Here is a 15,466-nt window from a genome sequence, read left to right on the forward strand (position 1 = left end):
ATTTTCTTTGTTAAGAAAAAGAAAGAAAACAAAAAGAGCTTTCAGAAGAGAGAGAGAGAGAGAGAGAGAGAGAGAGAGAGAGAGAGAGAGGGACTTGGGAAGAGGGAAAGAAAGAAAGGGGAAAGAAAAGAAAAGGGGAGGAAATGCTAATCTCCGAGAAATAGCGCAAAATTAGCCGAGTTCATTAAAACTGTTTTAGAAGAAAGGAGAGACTTCGCCTGCTGGCTTAGAAACAGCACACGTCGGTTTTGAGTTCCACCAGTTCAAGAGCCTCAAAAGAGCAAAGTGGAAAGGGAAACTTTTCTCATGACCAACCGAGTAGACAAACAAACATAAACTTTGTCTTGGACCTTGCAACAAAAATCAAGTTGAAAATCCTGCATCCAAAAACATTAGTTTGTTCTTCTTAAATCCAAGAGAAAATCTAAATCATTTAACTTTTCTTGCATTAAGTATACATGCAATTATTTTATGCAAATAATTATTTTTGCTGATAAGAAAATCATCTCGGAGTTTTCATTAATTGTTGCATTTGCGCATAACGCAGTTGATTCCAGGTCTACCCTGAAACCTGATATCCACACAGCAGCTTGAAAGAAGCGGCATATCAACAGAGCATCTATGAAGAAGGAACTCAACCACAATGTCAGACAACAGGTGGCCATTTATTTTTATTTCGGACTATTAGTCTCATCTTTATTAGTTGTTGTTTTTGGATCTTTTTATTGGTTCACAACGTTTCGGCCAACTTCCTCTGGCCTTCGTCACCAAAGCGTGCCAGAGGTTTACTTGGCCAAAAATGTGGTGAGACGACAACAACTACGGATGGCAGTAATGGCTGAGAATGCAGTTAGGAGATTCAAAGTTCCTATCCGTCGCGGTTACCACCTGACCAGGGCCAGAGGAATAGTTGGCCGAAACGTTGTGAATAAACAAACCAATATAAGATGAAAAACAACAACTAATAAAGATGAGACTAATAGTCCGAAATAAAAATAAATTAATATATATAATTCTCATCTCAAAAATGAATTCCAATTAAGGAATAATATATAAAACAGTTGGCCAGTCAACGTATTACAGGTACTGCCACACAGATTTAGGGTCGTGTGCGTTTTGTACATTCTGGGCATCATAGTGGTAAATTCCAGTGACCAGTGAGTGTCAGGTTACATTTTGAGAGGTACATCACTAGACGAAGTTAAAGTGTAGCCACTGAGACTTAGGGTTGGTAGACATCTTACTTGTATGTCTTTGTGCCCAAACTGCCACCTAGGGATTACATTTATGGTCACACGGCGCAGGATCGAATGCAACCCTCTCTCATCTTTGTTGCAATATCAGCATTGTCTGGACAAAAATTGTCATCACTTTGAACATTTGTTAACGTGATTCTTCAATTGCATTTGTTTTCTGCATTCAAAGCTATTCTGTTTCACTCTATGTTCATGAATAAAAATTAAGTGTAAGCCATGTTTAGTTTCATAAAAGTTTCAGACGGTTCGTTGTTTTAAACAAGTCCTGAGAGGTGACTGGTTTGCAGTAGACAGAACAGTTTCCGATGGTTCGTTGTTCTAAACAAGTTTTGAGAGGTGACTTGTTTGCAGTAGACAGTTCCACAGAGCAAAATATTCTTACCGTGTTGGGACGGAAAAAAAACCATGTGAAATTGCTCCAGAAAAGGTTTAATATTTATGAAGCAATTCTGGTTTCTGACTGGTTGGTTGCAGAACGTGAATTAATTCGATTCGTCAGTTCCTAGCAGCATCGTTTAAAATAAGAATCGTCCGACTGTGTGGGATCATACCCCATTACAAGTCCAAAACATTGCAACAAAAGCTATTCTGTTTCATTCTATGTTCATGAATAAAAATTTTATCATTTGAAGTGTGAGTACATTTTTACATTTTTTGAGAAACTCTGTATTTTGAACTTTTTTATATAAAAACTAATTAAAAGGTTTTTATACTAATTTGAACCTTTTCATACTAAGAACTTTTCACACTGTAACTAATTTTCACTTTTCTATTACAAACTGAGTTAATGAGCTCGGTGTAAGATTCTAAAAAAGTTCATTTTATATGCATTAGCACAAGCTGGATTTTCGATTAGGTGTTGGCTAATGGCAGATTTTGAGGTAGAAGAGGAGTGAAAGTGACATGGCTTGCCCAGTCAAATTTCTGCCGGTATATGTTGGTTAATACATGTCTGCAAATTTAAGGAGGTTCGACCTACATAGCCAGCAGCACACTGGCAATTGAATTCATAAATTTAGTATGCCTATAGTAAAACACAAAAATGTGTAGAAGAGACTAGTTTCTCAATCAGGCTAATATCTCTTGCTTAGCTGAGTTTAGATCTAGCAAGTAAAAGAAACGGTTTAGAACTTGATTTCAGTGTTTTGTTTACAGCATATCAACCTTTTTGGGTCAATCATTTTGGTAAAAGTTTTTATGCTTTAAAAGTTCTTTATATCTTTAAATATTTATTCATGGTATTTGGTTTGGTTGAACGGCCTGGAAAAAAGAAGAGAGATTGGAACTTTTAATGAAATGAAAAGGAATATTTGGAGATTGAACGAACATTTATTTTTAGATTTATTTTTAAAATTTTTTCTTTTTTTTTTTTCTTTTTTGAAAGCGAACATTTTTTTAATCACAATTTGTAAATGAATGATAACAGTCGATTTGGAATATTCTGAAATGTATAGAAAATAGTCAGCACTTCTAAAAAAAAAAAAAAAAAAAAAAAAATATAGAAAAGAAAGAAATTTCATTTAATTCAATAAATGTTCCAGTAATTAATATGTTCTATTGTGTTACTGTGTTACTTTAATGTATTTTTTTTTTCATTTTCCAAGAAGTTTCACAAAACTTCAATAAATTTTGTGATTGTCGTCCCTTGTCTTGAGCGGAACTCTTCAAAAACAAAAACAATAATTCTTCTGAAAACCCAATTCCACCAATATTAAAAAATAAACAAAAATTTGAATGATGTATGCACACCGTGAAGAAACGAAAATGTCATATTCCAAAAATCACAAATTGATCACTTGTTCTATTTTTATAAATAAAATAATTTTTAAGGGATTGATGGGAATTCATAGGCATTACAACATAAATCTAGTAAGTATGAATTATTGTTGAGTTATCTCCCTTTGTACATTTTTGATTTTTCAAAATGGCGAGCAAGACAGTCACATCTCAGATACTTATAAAATTTGATTTTATTATCAAAAAATAAAACTACTTGATCAATTTACGTGTTTTTTTGGAATATGATATTTTCGTCTTATCATACAGATTTTTCTTTATTTTTATTTTTTAATATACAGTAGAATCCCGGGATACGGTGGCCTTAGGATATGGATTTTCAGGTTACAATGTGGAATACAATATTTTTCTGGCCCTGGTTACGGTATTTGCCCCACCTTACGGTGTTATTTATAATATTATTTGATTATATACATGTGTATTATATACTGTAATGTATTTTGCTACTAATTTTTAATGCTGTATCCTGGGGTTCTACTGTAGAAGAAATTCTGAAAAAAAACTAAATGTAAAAGTGCTCATTTTTAAATGAATTTAAATAAAGTTAATTTCCTTTTTTGACATTATTTTAATCAATAACTTGCTTTTATTATTTAAATAAAACTAGCCTGGGTACCCGGTGTTGCCCGGCTGTTTGGAGGTGTGTGTTGAGTAAAAAAAGAAAGTGGTAGCAGGCAGGCTCGAACCCGTATCGCAAAAAAAGAAAAAAATGTGATGTGTTTGCTGTTGCATCGGCCGCCAAACCGGAAGTGGCCAAGGTTTAAATTAAGGCTAGACAATCGAAAAGAGGCAATAACTTTCGAAAATATTGGCGAAAAAAAACGACCCTGTAGAAAAGTGCCCAGTTGAGGGTGAAGGAATTAATGCTTTTAGTCAAATTTTTTTATATTTGTTGTTTGAGAGACCGAGCTTCAAAACAATACTGATCTCATGAAAATCCGTCGCCCCTAAAAATATAAATCTATTCTTTGTAATCACGTTGTTTCTCGACGTGATAATTGTATCAAAATAGAGATATGAAATAACTGATTTTTTTTTTTTTTTTTTTTTTTTTACATTATGATATTCTGAATATATTAGGGTTAAAATTAATTTAGTATTACATATGAAATTGGAATAAAGGTACTTTTTAAATTAGTAAATAAGCTGACATACTGGCATATTTATAATATGTCTGCCTATTTTGCTAGTCAGTATTGGAAACGTGCTAGTATATTAGCTTTATTTAGTCATTTAAAAGGTGCTTTTTTTTCCTATTATATACGTAATACTAAATTGATTTTAAGAGCAATCTATTCAACATGTGAATTTTTTAAAATACAAAAAATTTCAACATATTTTGATGATTGAAAAATTTTTTTCTGTTTATTTACTTTTCTTCATACGCCTTCTAATTTTAATATTGTGTCCCTAGTCTTATGATATTACAAGAAAGCAATAGTGTATGTCTTTTTATTATTTGTCGATTTGTACGGTTATTGCAGGCGTGAAAAAAGAGAATGATGAAGTAATAACGGAGATCATCAAAACAGTGCGCGACCACGTTGGCGCTTTTGCATGTTTCAGACAAACCGTTGTCGTACCTGGACTTCCTAAGACCAGATCTGGAAAAGTAGCAAGAAATACAATTGCTGCCATGGCTGCGGGAAAACCATTCCAGGTGAGGAATTTCTTTTTAAACTTTTCACTCTCTAATTTCTTCTTTTTTTTAATCAATTTTCACCCTAAACAAGGCACAGTGCCACTTTGAAGCAGGGGGCTACTATCGGGAACATAATTTGCGAGGGCATTATGAAGGGAGATAATTAGCAAGATGTTTGTTCACATTACACTTGAACTTCTGTATGTCAGTACAGTTGGGAAAGCAGAATCCCGGAAGGGAGTTCCAAAATCTAGCAGTTCTGGGGAAAAAAACTATTGGAATAAAAGGCTTTCTTACACCTAGGGATCTCTATTGGGAAGGGGTGGGACTTAGTTGCTTGTCGGGTTTGTCGGGGGGTAGTCACGTCGAGGGAGTACACAACATGCTTGCAGTTCGTCAGAGCATTCACCGTTAAAATACTTGTAGAACAGGAAGAGGGATGCAACATTTTGTGGGTGAGACAGAGGCTGAAGCTTAGATGACAGTTCAGGACCTATTAGGTTGGAGACTCTCTTTTGAAGCCTGTCCAGGAGCGAGAGACAAGTAGCAGATGCACCAGCCCAAATGTGACATCTAATTACGCATGACTCAAAACTTGCTGTCTTATACGTACTATATTGCACTTACATCTTAACCCTCCTATCATCTAAAATAGTTTGGGAACAAATCGTAGCTCAATTCTTAATACCTACTCATACTGTAACATCATCCTAGACCTAAGCTAACATAAATAAAATAAAAAAAAAGGGTAAGACTAAAACCACATTATCTCCTCCCTAACAAGCCTTCTTACAATCATAGACGCTTACACTGCATGAACTTCACTCACCCCCTTTACCCATTAACAATTAAATAGCAATGTCCCTAAATCACTTTGAGGAGTGTAACTAATCAGCAGAGATATAACCCCCACAAACTAACCCAGTAACACTAACTAACCATGCGGGGTCGCAGAAATACCTGGATTAGAACCTAGGCGCGGAGAAAACCCTCTCAGTGTTGACGGACCCAGTAGGTGTTCCCAGATCATCCGTCTAGGAGAAGGAAAACTCTGAAACTAAACCAAAGGGGAGGGAGGCCTCTTCAGTCTTGGATGACAACCTTCCTAGAGCTGGTGACTCAAACAAATTCACCGGTTTGCAAACCTAACTTGCTTAAGGAGTAGATAGGCTCTGTCTATAGCCTAGCTTCCATACTCCTTCTTTGCCTATTAGTCAAGCGCAAACAAATTCAACTTGCCTCCTCCCTTGAGGCTCGCATTCACAAATATCCGTGGGCTTAGAACTAATTTAGCTGATGTTGAAGCATTTCTCTTAACAAATACCCCGGATATCTTAGCACTAAGTGAGACTAACCTACACTCCTCCATCCCCTCTAACCACTTTAACATGCCTGGATATCTCCCACTCTGCTGTAAGGACTCTGACAGACACATGCACGGACTTGGAGTTTACATTCGTAATACCCTTCCCTTGACTAGAGAAACAAACCTAGAAACGGATCATCAAGCCTTTATGTGCTTTAGACTAATCATGCAACATATTAGCTACTTTTATTTTCTCTACCGCTCTCCCTCGACTCAGGACTGCACCATAATAAGCAAAGTCTCTGACAGCATAGACACGGCACTGTCCCTTGACACTAGCGCACAAATACATGTATTTGGTGACTTTAATGTCCACCACAAAAACTGGCTTGGATTCTCTACTTACACAGATGCAGCGAGCAGCACAACTCATAGCTTCACTATATCTCACTCCCTATCACAAATTGTTACGTTTTCAACCCGTTTCCCTGACCAGGAAGAACAACACGCATCACGTCTAGATCTGTTTTTGACCACAGTTCCCGATGACTGCATAACGAGGGAACTAATCAGAGATGCCCCATGGAGAAATATTTTTTCTCTCCCTGCTGAACAATGTGCAAACGAGACCACTGACTGGTTCAAAACTGCAATTGAAGCGCATGTTCCCATGCGGAAATTTTATAGTAAGCCCCACTCTCCCCAATGGTTTACGTCGACTTGTGCAACTGCCATTGCTCAAAAGCAGCATGCATACCGTAGGTTTAACCGACATAAGTCCAGTTCAAACAGACTGAAGTATATAGAAGCTAGAAATAACGTTAAGAAAGAAATAACAACAGCTAAGAGAGAATTTACGGAAACCACTAAAAAGTGCATCGAAGCACAAAAACTAGGAACTCGAGACTTCTGGAAAATCTACAACAGTGTAGTAAATAATGGGCAATCAACAATTCCCCCACTAACCAACAATCACGAGGTTGTCTCCTCAGCAACCAACAAGGCTAACATGCTTGCCAGTCGGTTTACCTCAAACTCCACACTGGACCCTTCCAACCACCCCCTACCTGACTTTCCTATGCGGACAGACGCCACGTTAGACGATCTGAAAACCATCCCTGCTCAGGTGCATGCTATCATAAAAAACCTTGACACGTCAAAAGCATGTGGACCCGATCTTATCCCAGCTGTGCTATTAAAAAAGTGCTCAGCCGAAGTAGCTCCAGTTCTCTCCAAACTCTACAACAAATGCCTTAATGAAGCTTGCTTTCCAGGCTGTTGGAAAACTGCTTCTGTTGTACAAGTATTCAAGAATTCTGGCGAAAGGACTGACCCATCAAATTATCGCCCCATTAGCCTCCTCCCACTTTTTGCCAAAATATTTGAAACCTTAATTAACCATGCTCTAGTCCGTCATCTTACAGATGCTAAACTTCTGACTGACAAACAATATGGATTTAGACAAGCCCGTTCCACAGCAGACATCCTAACTGTGATCTCTGAACGTATATACCATTCACTGGACAAAGCGGGGGAGGGAAGAGTGGTAGCTCTAGATATATCTAAGGCTTTTGACAGGGTATGGCATGAGGGTCTCCTCAGGAAAATAAGATCATACGGTATCACTGGTAGAATACTTAACATAATTAAATCCTTCTTAGATAAGAGAAAAATCCAGGTTGTCGTTGACGGTCGTACATCTGAACAATATGATATAAATGCGGGGGTGCCCCAGGGTTCTATCCTTGGACCTCTATTGTTCCAGATATTCATAAATGACCTCCCCGACAAAATTGCCTCTGAGATGGGTATATATGCTGATGACACTACACTCTATGGCAAGCACGACAGGAAGACGAATGAACACATTTAGAAATGTGTTCATTCGTCTTCCTGTCGTGCTTGCCATAGAGTGTAGTGTCATCAGCATATATACCCATCTCAGAGGCAATTTTGTCGGGGAGGTCATTTATGAATATCAGGAACAATAGAGGTCCAAGGATAGAACTCTACCTCCAATCTGTGGTGGAATGAGGACAAAAGTGGTTGGTCGCGTTCAATGCTGCCAAGACTAAACTAGTTTCATTCAATAATTGCAAGAAACCCTCTCTACCACTTATAGCAATGGCCAACGACTCTTTATCTGAGAGTACATTTTTCAAACTGCTTGGCCTAATGTTCACAGGAAACATGAGTTAGAACAATTACATTGAAGACATTGCCAGGGCCGCAGCAAGAAAGGTGGGCTCTCTCTACCGTGCTAGACAACTACTAACACCCGAAAGTATCCTGTACCTCTATAAGGCCACCATTCGTCCATGTATGGAGTATTGCTGTCACATCTGGGCTGGTGCATCTGCTACTAGTCTCTCGCTCCTTGACAAGGTTCAAAAAAGAGTCGCAAACCTGATAGGCCCTGAACTGGCATCTAAGCTTCAGCCTCTGTCACATCGACGAAATGTTGCATCCCTCTGCCTTTTCTACAAGTATTTTAGTGGTGAATGCTCTGACGAACTGCAATCACTTGTGCCCCCACGACGTGAGCACCCTCGACAAACCCGACAGGCTGCTAAATCCCACCCCCACACTGTAGAGATCCCTAGATGTAAAAGATCTTTTTACTCCAATAGTTTCTTCCCCAGAACCGCTAGACTCTGGAATTCCATTCCAGGTCTCTGCTTCCCCAACAATACTGACATGCAGAAGTTAAAGTGTAACATGAACTGACATCTTGCTGCCCAAATCCCTACATAGTACCCCAGTAGTTGTTGCCCCTGATAGTAGCCCCTACACCAAAGTGGCAATTTGCCTTGTTTGGGGTGAAAATGTAATAAAAAAAAAAAAAAAAACAATACTCCATACATGGGTGAATAGTGGCCTTATAGAGGTACAGGATACTTTCAGGCGTAAGTAGTTTTCTAGCACGGTAGAGAGAGCCCACCTTCTTTGCAGCAGCCTTGGCAATGCTCTCAATGTTTCGATTCCAGTTCATGTTCCCTGTGAACTTTAGGCCGAGGAGTTTAAAGGAAGTACTTGCATGCTCATTCCATGAATAACGATGATGGTAGCTCAAACATACACACCATATTTGAGCGCTGAAAGGTCTCGTCGGTGATATCTCCATATGGATCACAGGAGAGTTTTCGGGAGGGGGGGGCGGTTAAATGCTGCTAACCTTATTTGGGTTCAACCGGCTTCCTCCATTGGAGGAAGTTCCATGGGAGTACGAAAGTCAAAAGTGATCCCCAGTCACATGCATATCCTCATTATCCGCCGTTAAGTTTTTTGAAACTTTTGCAGGAAGGTGTCGCCGTCCTCCTGCATACAGCACCTGGAATTCCCAAATTGGTCACTCATTTTAGTAATGATCAGGCTCAACGTTGCTTAACTTCGGTGATCTGACAGGAACCAGTATGTCAATTTTTGAGTTTTTTTGAGTCTCGGGTCTTTCAACATCATATTTTCGTTCACCACACAAACCCAATCAAAGATGATTAGTCTCTGATCCACCCTCTTCTAGCGCACTTTCAGACACTAAACATTTATAATGGTAGGGTCCTGCACAAACCCTTGATTCACCCCTGATTGATGTCTGCCAAAGCCAATTTAGATAAATAGCGAACCAAATCAAGAGACAATTTTGAACATAATAGATCCTGGGCAATGCTGTGTCAGTATAATTAGCAAATAATAATGGTTTTATGTTTCAACAAACTAAACATAAATTTGAAAAATCTTCTATTATGAAATCTTTGTGATGACAAAACCTTGTTTTTAAACTGAGTACATGGATGTGTGATGGTAGCATATACGTGTGAAACGCTTGATAGTATTTTCTGTGAGACGGGTTCGCCATAAGTTGCAATGAAAAAGGGGGAAAAAACAAAGGATACTAAAAGTGTTTCTTATGTTGTATTTAATTGGGAAGCAGGCCAGCAGAACAGTGTTCTACAGGCAGGCTATTCTGAGAAATAAGCTTTGTTCATGGAATCTGCGTTTAGATTTAGGCACAGACAGAAAGTGGGGGAAATCGTATATAGTTGTTGTAGCTAGTTGAGTATTTTGTGAAAGGTTGGCAAAAAGTGACCATTGATTGGAGTTCAGTCGAGCACTTGTCATGAAAATAATGATAGAGCTGTGACAGGCTTGCAGCATCTCTTCTGTGGGGAAAGAGGTTGCAAGGAAGAGAAGAAGGCATTAGCTACTAGGTTTCGAAACCGGTTTTGAAATTTATCAAGGCTGGATAGGGTATGTCAAGCAGCTCCTGCCCAAATGTGGCAACAGTATTCCATTTTAGTTTAAAATATTTCCTCAGTTGATAAAGTATTTTAAAGTTGTTGCCCTTATATAGTAATACTGTTGCTTTTGAGATGATAAATGTTTCAATTTCATCATCGCCAGATGAAGTTGTCTCCCTTCCATTGTAATATTGAAATTAATAAATATGTTGTCCCCTTATCCAATTTGATTATTGAATCTTTACTGGGAATGGAAGGCATCATTTTTTGGTGGTTTAATGTTTTTACCTAATTTTCGGGCTATTAATTTTATAAAAAATTATTAACTTTATATAATTTCTTAAAACGTTATTTCTATTTTTAACTGAGTTTAACCTTTTTTTTCTGGAGTTTCCTTTGTGTTTTCCTTTTTATGTCTGTCTTAAAAAAAAAAGAAAAGTCGATTTAAAATTTCAGATCATCTATGTACCATTTTTCATTTTCTTTTTTTTCTAAATGGCCTTTTAATGTCTTTTATTTGAATGATGAAAGTCTGTTAGAGTAAGCAGCCTTGGTTACTTGTGTTTATTTCTAACTCTTCCAGACACTCGTAAACAAAATTTTGTCCATTAAAACAAAGTTTTGTTTACAAGTTTGACAAGAAAGTTCTTGTGGTTTTTAACTTTAAATTCAGATGAACATATTTCGGGCCAAACAATAATTTATTGATCGAAATAAGCCCCATCAGAATCAGCACACGCAAAAACAAGTTTATTTAATGTCAGTAACGTAAAAATCTTGCGTTCGGGTGACGACAAAGTTGCTGATGCGTTTTTGATATCACTTACGTTTTTGAAGCATTTCTTACGCAGGAAGTTGTTGAGATGCTTGAAAAAGTGGTAGTCGATAACGGAGTGGTATGGAGAGTATAGCAGGTGAAGCAGAGTTTCGTAGCCCAATTCGTTCAACTTCTACAGGGTTGGTTTTAGCAACGTGCAGTTGGGCATTGTCATGGAGAAGAATTGGGCTTTTTCTGTTGACTAATGCTGGGTGTTATTGTCGAAGTTTCTGATGCATTTCATCCATTTGTTGACAGTACTTTTCCGCCGTAACGGTTTCGCCTGCATTAAAAAACTGTAATGGAGGAGACTGGTCGCAGACCACCGAACAGTTAGCGTGACCTATGACCTTCTTTTGGTGTAAGTCTGGCTTTGGAAAAAAGTGTTGCGGAACTTCGTCAGCGTCTAACCATTGAGCTGATCATCACTGGTTGTTGTAAAGAACCCACTTTTCATCATAAGTCACAACCTTGTCGAGAAACGGGTTGTTCTTATGCTGTGTAAAAGAAGGGAAGATGACATTTCATGACAACATTTCTTTCGGTTGTCGTTCAACTTGTAAGGTTTTTTGTCGTTTCAATCTCTCAAGTGGTTAGAAATCATATACGTTACGTCTAAGCAAGTTCTCGAACAGTTGTGCATGGATGGGCTTCAATTAAGGCTCTTAATTGATTGTTGTCGACATCCGATGGCTAATCACTATGCTCATTATCTTCAAGACTCATCGCCGCCACAAAATTTCTTAAACCACCATTGTGCTGTGTTGTTCAGTAGTGGTTCCTGGACCAAACACTTCATTGATATCACAAGTTTATGGCCTAGCTTGAATCGAAATAAGAAAATTGTGACAATTTACTGTTTTTCTATCTTGTAGTTAACGTTCTGAAAAGAAGACATTATTGTTTTAAAATGATTGTAAATTTAAACAATTAGAGCGAAAAACGCTTTTTAAAATGATATATAAAGTAAAGGTATTATAACGAAAACTTAGCTGAAAATATATCATTTGAAATCAAAATTTAGAATTCTGCAAAGACATTCTTACGAACCTAATATTTTTTTTTTACATAGACATCACCACTTATCAAGGCCAAGAGGTCACTCGAGGATAAAGGTTAAAGAGTGTACAGTAGAAATTTCTTGATTTTATTTAAAGATAAAATCAAGAATTAAATATTTATTTTAATATTTCTTATTTGAATATCCTTTTGAACAATAAATTCATGTAAAGTATAATTTACAGTCTTAAACTGTGTGCTTCTATAGATAGATATACAAAAAATACAAAAAGAGGAATAAGGGAGAAGCTTTTTTTAGTCAGAGCATTTCAAAGTTAAATGCTTCTCATTAGAAGCATTTAGCTTTGAAATGCCATGGTCTAAAGAGGTTTCTCTCTTATTCTTCTTTCTGTAACCTTTATTGACTTGATAATGAAAATTCCTATGTAACTTTACACTTTATCTTCTTAACTTATTCTATTGTTTGCTCCTCTTAACAGGGTAGAGTTTGTTTTGTTTTTATCTAGAGAGGTTTGTCTTATCACTGAAAATTTATTTGTTGACTTAATTGTATCACTATACATATAATTTCTTCTAATTTCAGATTCCTGTGACAATTGAAGATCCTAATGTCTATCCCCACATTCGAACGTCTCTACAATCGATTGGACTTGCTGAAGGAGCACAGATTCCAACATGAACTAATTGTTTTGATTTTCATTTATTTTTAGAACTAGAAAAATATGGATAGAAAGACAGAGAGAAAAGAAGAAAAAAGAAACTATTTTATGAAGAGTTTATATAATAAAAGTTGTATAATAAATATAATAAAAAGTTTATAAAATCAAAGTTTACAAAGGATTATAAATTTGCAAGCAGTTAAAAAATGCTTTTTTGTTTTCAATGTATATTTATGAATTAGTATTTAAAATCAGCATTTCTCAACCTTATTCTGACCATGACTCCCCTTTCAATCCAATATAAATCATTTATGGCCTCTTCATGTTAGGAATATTATGCAAAAACGAGCCAAACGTTTTAAATTCAAGGAACGTTCCAAAAGTAATGCTTCCTATTTTTTTTATTCTGCCCAAATGAATCAGAGGATATTGCAAATTGCATTGTTATGATGACTGACTTTATGCATTTATGATGCGAAAGTTTCATCTCTCTGTTGCAGATATTGACGACGTGAGACTAATAAAGCAATCTCTGTCATGGATAGGTATCAGAAGCAGAGATGCATCATTGAATTACTGACAAAAATGTATTGAGAATGGTTGTAACTAGAAAAATAGATTCAGAAGCACAAATGGGGCTTGTTTTAATGGTATAACTTCCAGCTTCAATTTGTTGAGTTAAAAAAAATAGGAGGCTTTACTTTTGGAGCGACTCTCGTATTAGACCTTATATAGAATATGTAAACTTGCCGTAGGTTTTAGTAAAGACATGGAAAGTGGGATGTCATATGAAATGGCAAGAAGTGAAAAAAAATAAAATAAAAATATCACAGTTGCAAAAAGTATAAAAAAAAAAAAAAATCAGGATCAACTACTAAAAAAAAGAGAGGGAATTTCTATGGACTTTTCTTTTTAACATTTCTCATTGAAAATTATTGTCAGTTAATCGATCAAGTTTTCAAAATTTTCATTAAGTTTTTCAGTGTTTCTGCATTTTAGATTTCTTTGATTTGTATTTTTTTGGAAGAGTTCAATTCAAGGCAAAAAGGGGATAATCACAAAATTTGCTTAAGTTTTGAAAAATAAAAACAAAAAATAAAAACAAATACAGTAACACAATGAAAAGCATGAACATTTCTTGAATTAGGTTTTTTAATGAGTACACCCCCTCCCCCCTGGAAAACAATTTTCGATAATAAATTAAAATTCCAAATTTCAAGTTTATTTATAAAGGATCATTTCCAATGATTGTCTTCACTTGTCCCAAATCGAACTTTTCAAAAAATAAAAACAAAGAAAGCTAAAATGCAAAAGTGTCAGTTTTTCTACTTATAGAGCAATATATATATATATATATATATATATATATATATATATATATATATTCCCTCTGCTTAACTTATTTTGTTTTCAAGTAAGATCTTTGACTTACTTGTTGTTTCATCAAATACTTCTGCATGCAAAATCCGATCCTGCATTTTGCTAATTCCTACCCTCTGATGAGAAGGAGAGTATTTCTTCGAAACTCCGCGGATTAAGGACTATCCATTTATCTAGTGTTTCCTTTTCAGATTAAATATGTTTTTAACTCATTTCAAAGTGTCTTTTAAACATGCTTTATTAACTGTTTACTCATATATATATATATATATATATACTTTTGTTTTTGTTTATTTTAGAACTGTCAGTTGTGATTAAGGTAGGGAATAGCAATAGAATAAACCATTTTTAAGATTGATTTTAGAAATAAAAAAAATATGCACGAGGAAGGTAGTAGTTCCTGAGCCAAACCTTTTGAGGGAGGAGGGGGGACTATCAGGTGAAATAGTTAACAAAATTTTATCTGTATTTTGATATCAAAGAGATAAGATTGAATTGAGATCAGAGATGGTCAAACCAGAATAAACTAGCAGGACATTCAGGTTCCCAATTCCAAATACATAGTTTTAGCTTTTGGTACGAATACGCATTGATACTGTGACTAAAGCCATGTGCATCCTCTTAATAACTGCCAACCCAAACATCGTTTGCTGTGGTTTCCATTTGTTATCATCTCTTCTGTTTTCATGCGGCCATGCTGTCTTGGTGACTACCGAGGACACAAGCATTGGCTTAAAAATATAAAAAAATAAGAGATGCAAACACATTCTGTAGCATATCAGTTGTTGCTCTAAATGGATGAGATAAAGGACCACTAAACGTTGTCGTAGCATTTTTTGTCGTCAGTTGATCAGTTCATCTCATCTGCTAAAGCTCTTGTCGCTACTCGAGGGAGAGAGAGCGCCAGAAAAAAAAAAAAAAAATATATATATATATATATTTTTTTTTTTCCCCCTCATAGAAATTACTTCATGCCAACATTACTTCATTCCGACATTTACTTCTGAAGATAGTCGGTGAAAAGTACTTCAAGTTTCTTCACCGTTCCCTCTTTTCTTTTCTCTTCCCCTTTTAGTCGATCTTCTTCCTTTTCAATTTATTTTTCTTACTTTTAGTCGATCCTGTTTCTTTTTACATTATAGTCGATCTTTTTTTATAAGGTTTAAAAAAAAAAAAAAAAAAAAATGCCCCACTTCGCTTTTAAACTAATATATTTTCACAAGTAACAGCATGGTCCTTAACAAATTAATCCATGCAATTCCGAATACCACTGCCGAATCGACATGCCATGATACAAAAATGAAATAACATGAGACACGTTATTAAAGAAGTGTATTTCAAAACCCCGTAA

At 36.1% G+C, this 15,466-nt stretch overlaps 1 protein-coding gene across 1 annotated transcript in view; it reads left to right on the forward strand.

Moving 5' to 3' along the window:
• The window catches only part of LOC145293297 (acyl-CoA synthetase short-chain family member 3, mitochondrial-like), a 127,219-nt gene extending 114,315 nt beyond the window's left edge, over positions 1-12,904 (forward strand). Inside the window, exons 16-17 of the mRNA XM_080139927.1 lie at positions 4,538-4,713; positions 12,660-12,904. Of these exons, the coding sequence (XP_079996053.1) occupies positions 4,538-4,713; positions 12,660-12,755 (272 nt within the window). The 3' untranslated portion in view covers positions 12,756-12,904. The remainder of the gene's footprint in view (positions 1-4,537; positions 4,714-12,659) is intronic.
• The last annotated feature ends 2,562 nt before the right edge of the window (positions 12,905-15,466 follow it).

The sequence above is a fragment of the Euprymna scolopes genome, chromosome 14 (assembly GCF_053919585.1).
Source record: "Euprymna scolopes isolate OS-2025 chromosome 14, ASM5391958v1, whole genome shotgun sequence".
Taxonomy (NCBI): Eukaryota; Metazoa; Mollusca; class Cephalopoda; order Sepiida; family Sepiolidae; genus Euprymna; species Euprymna scolopes.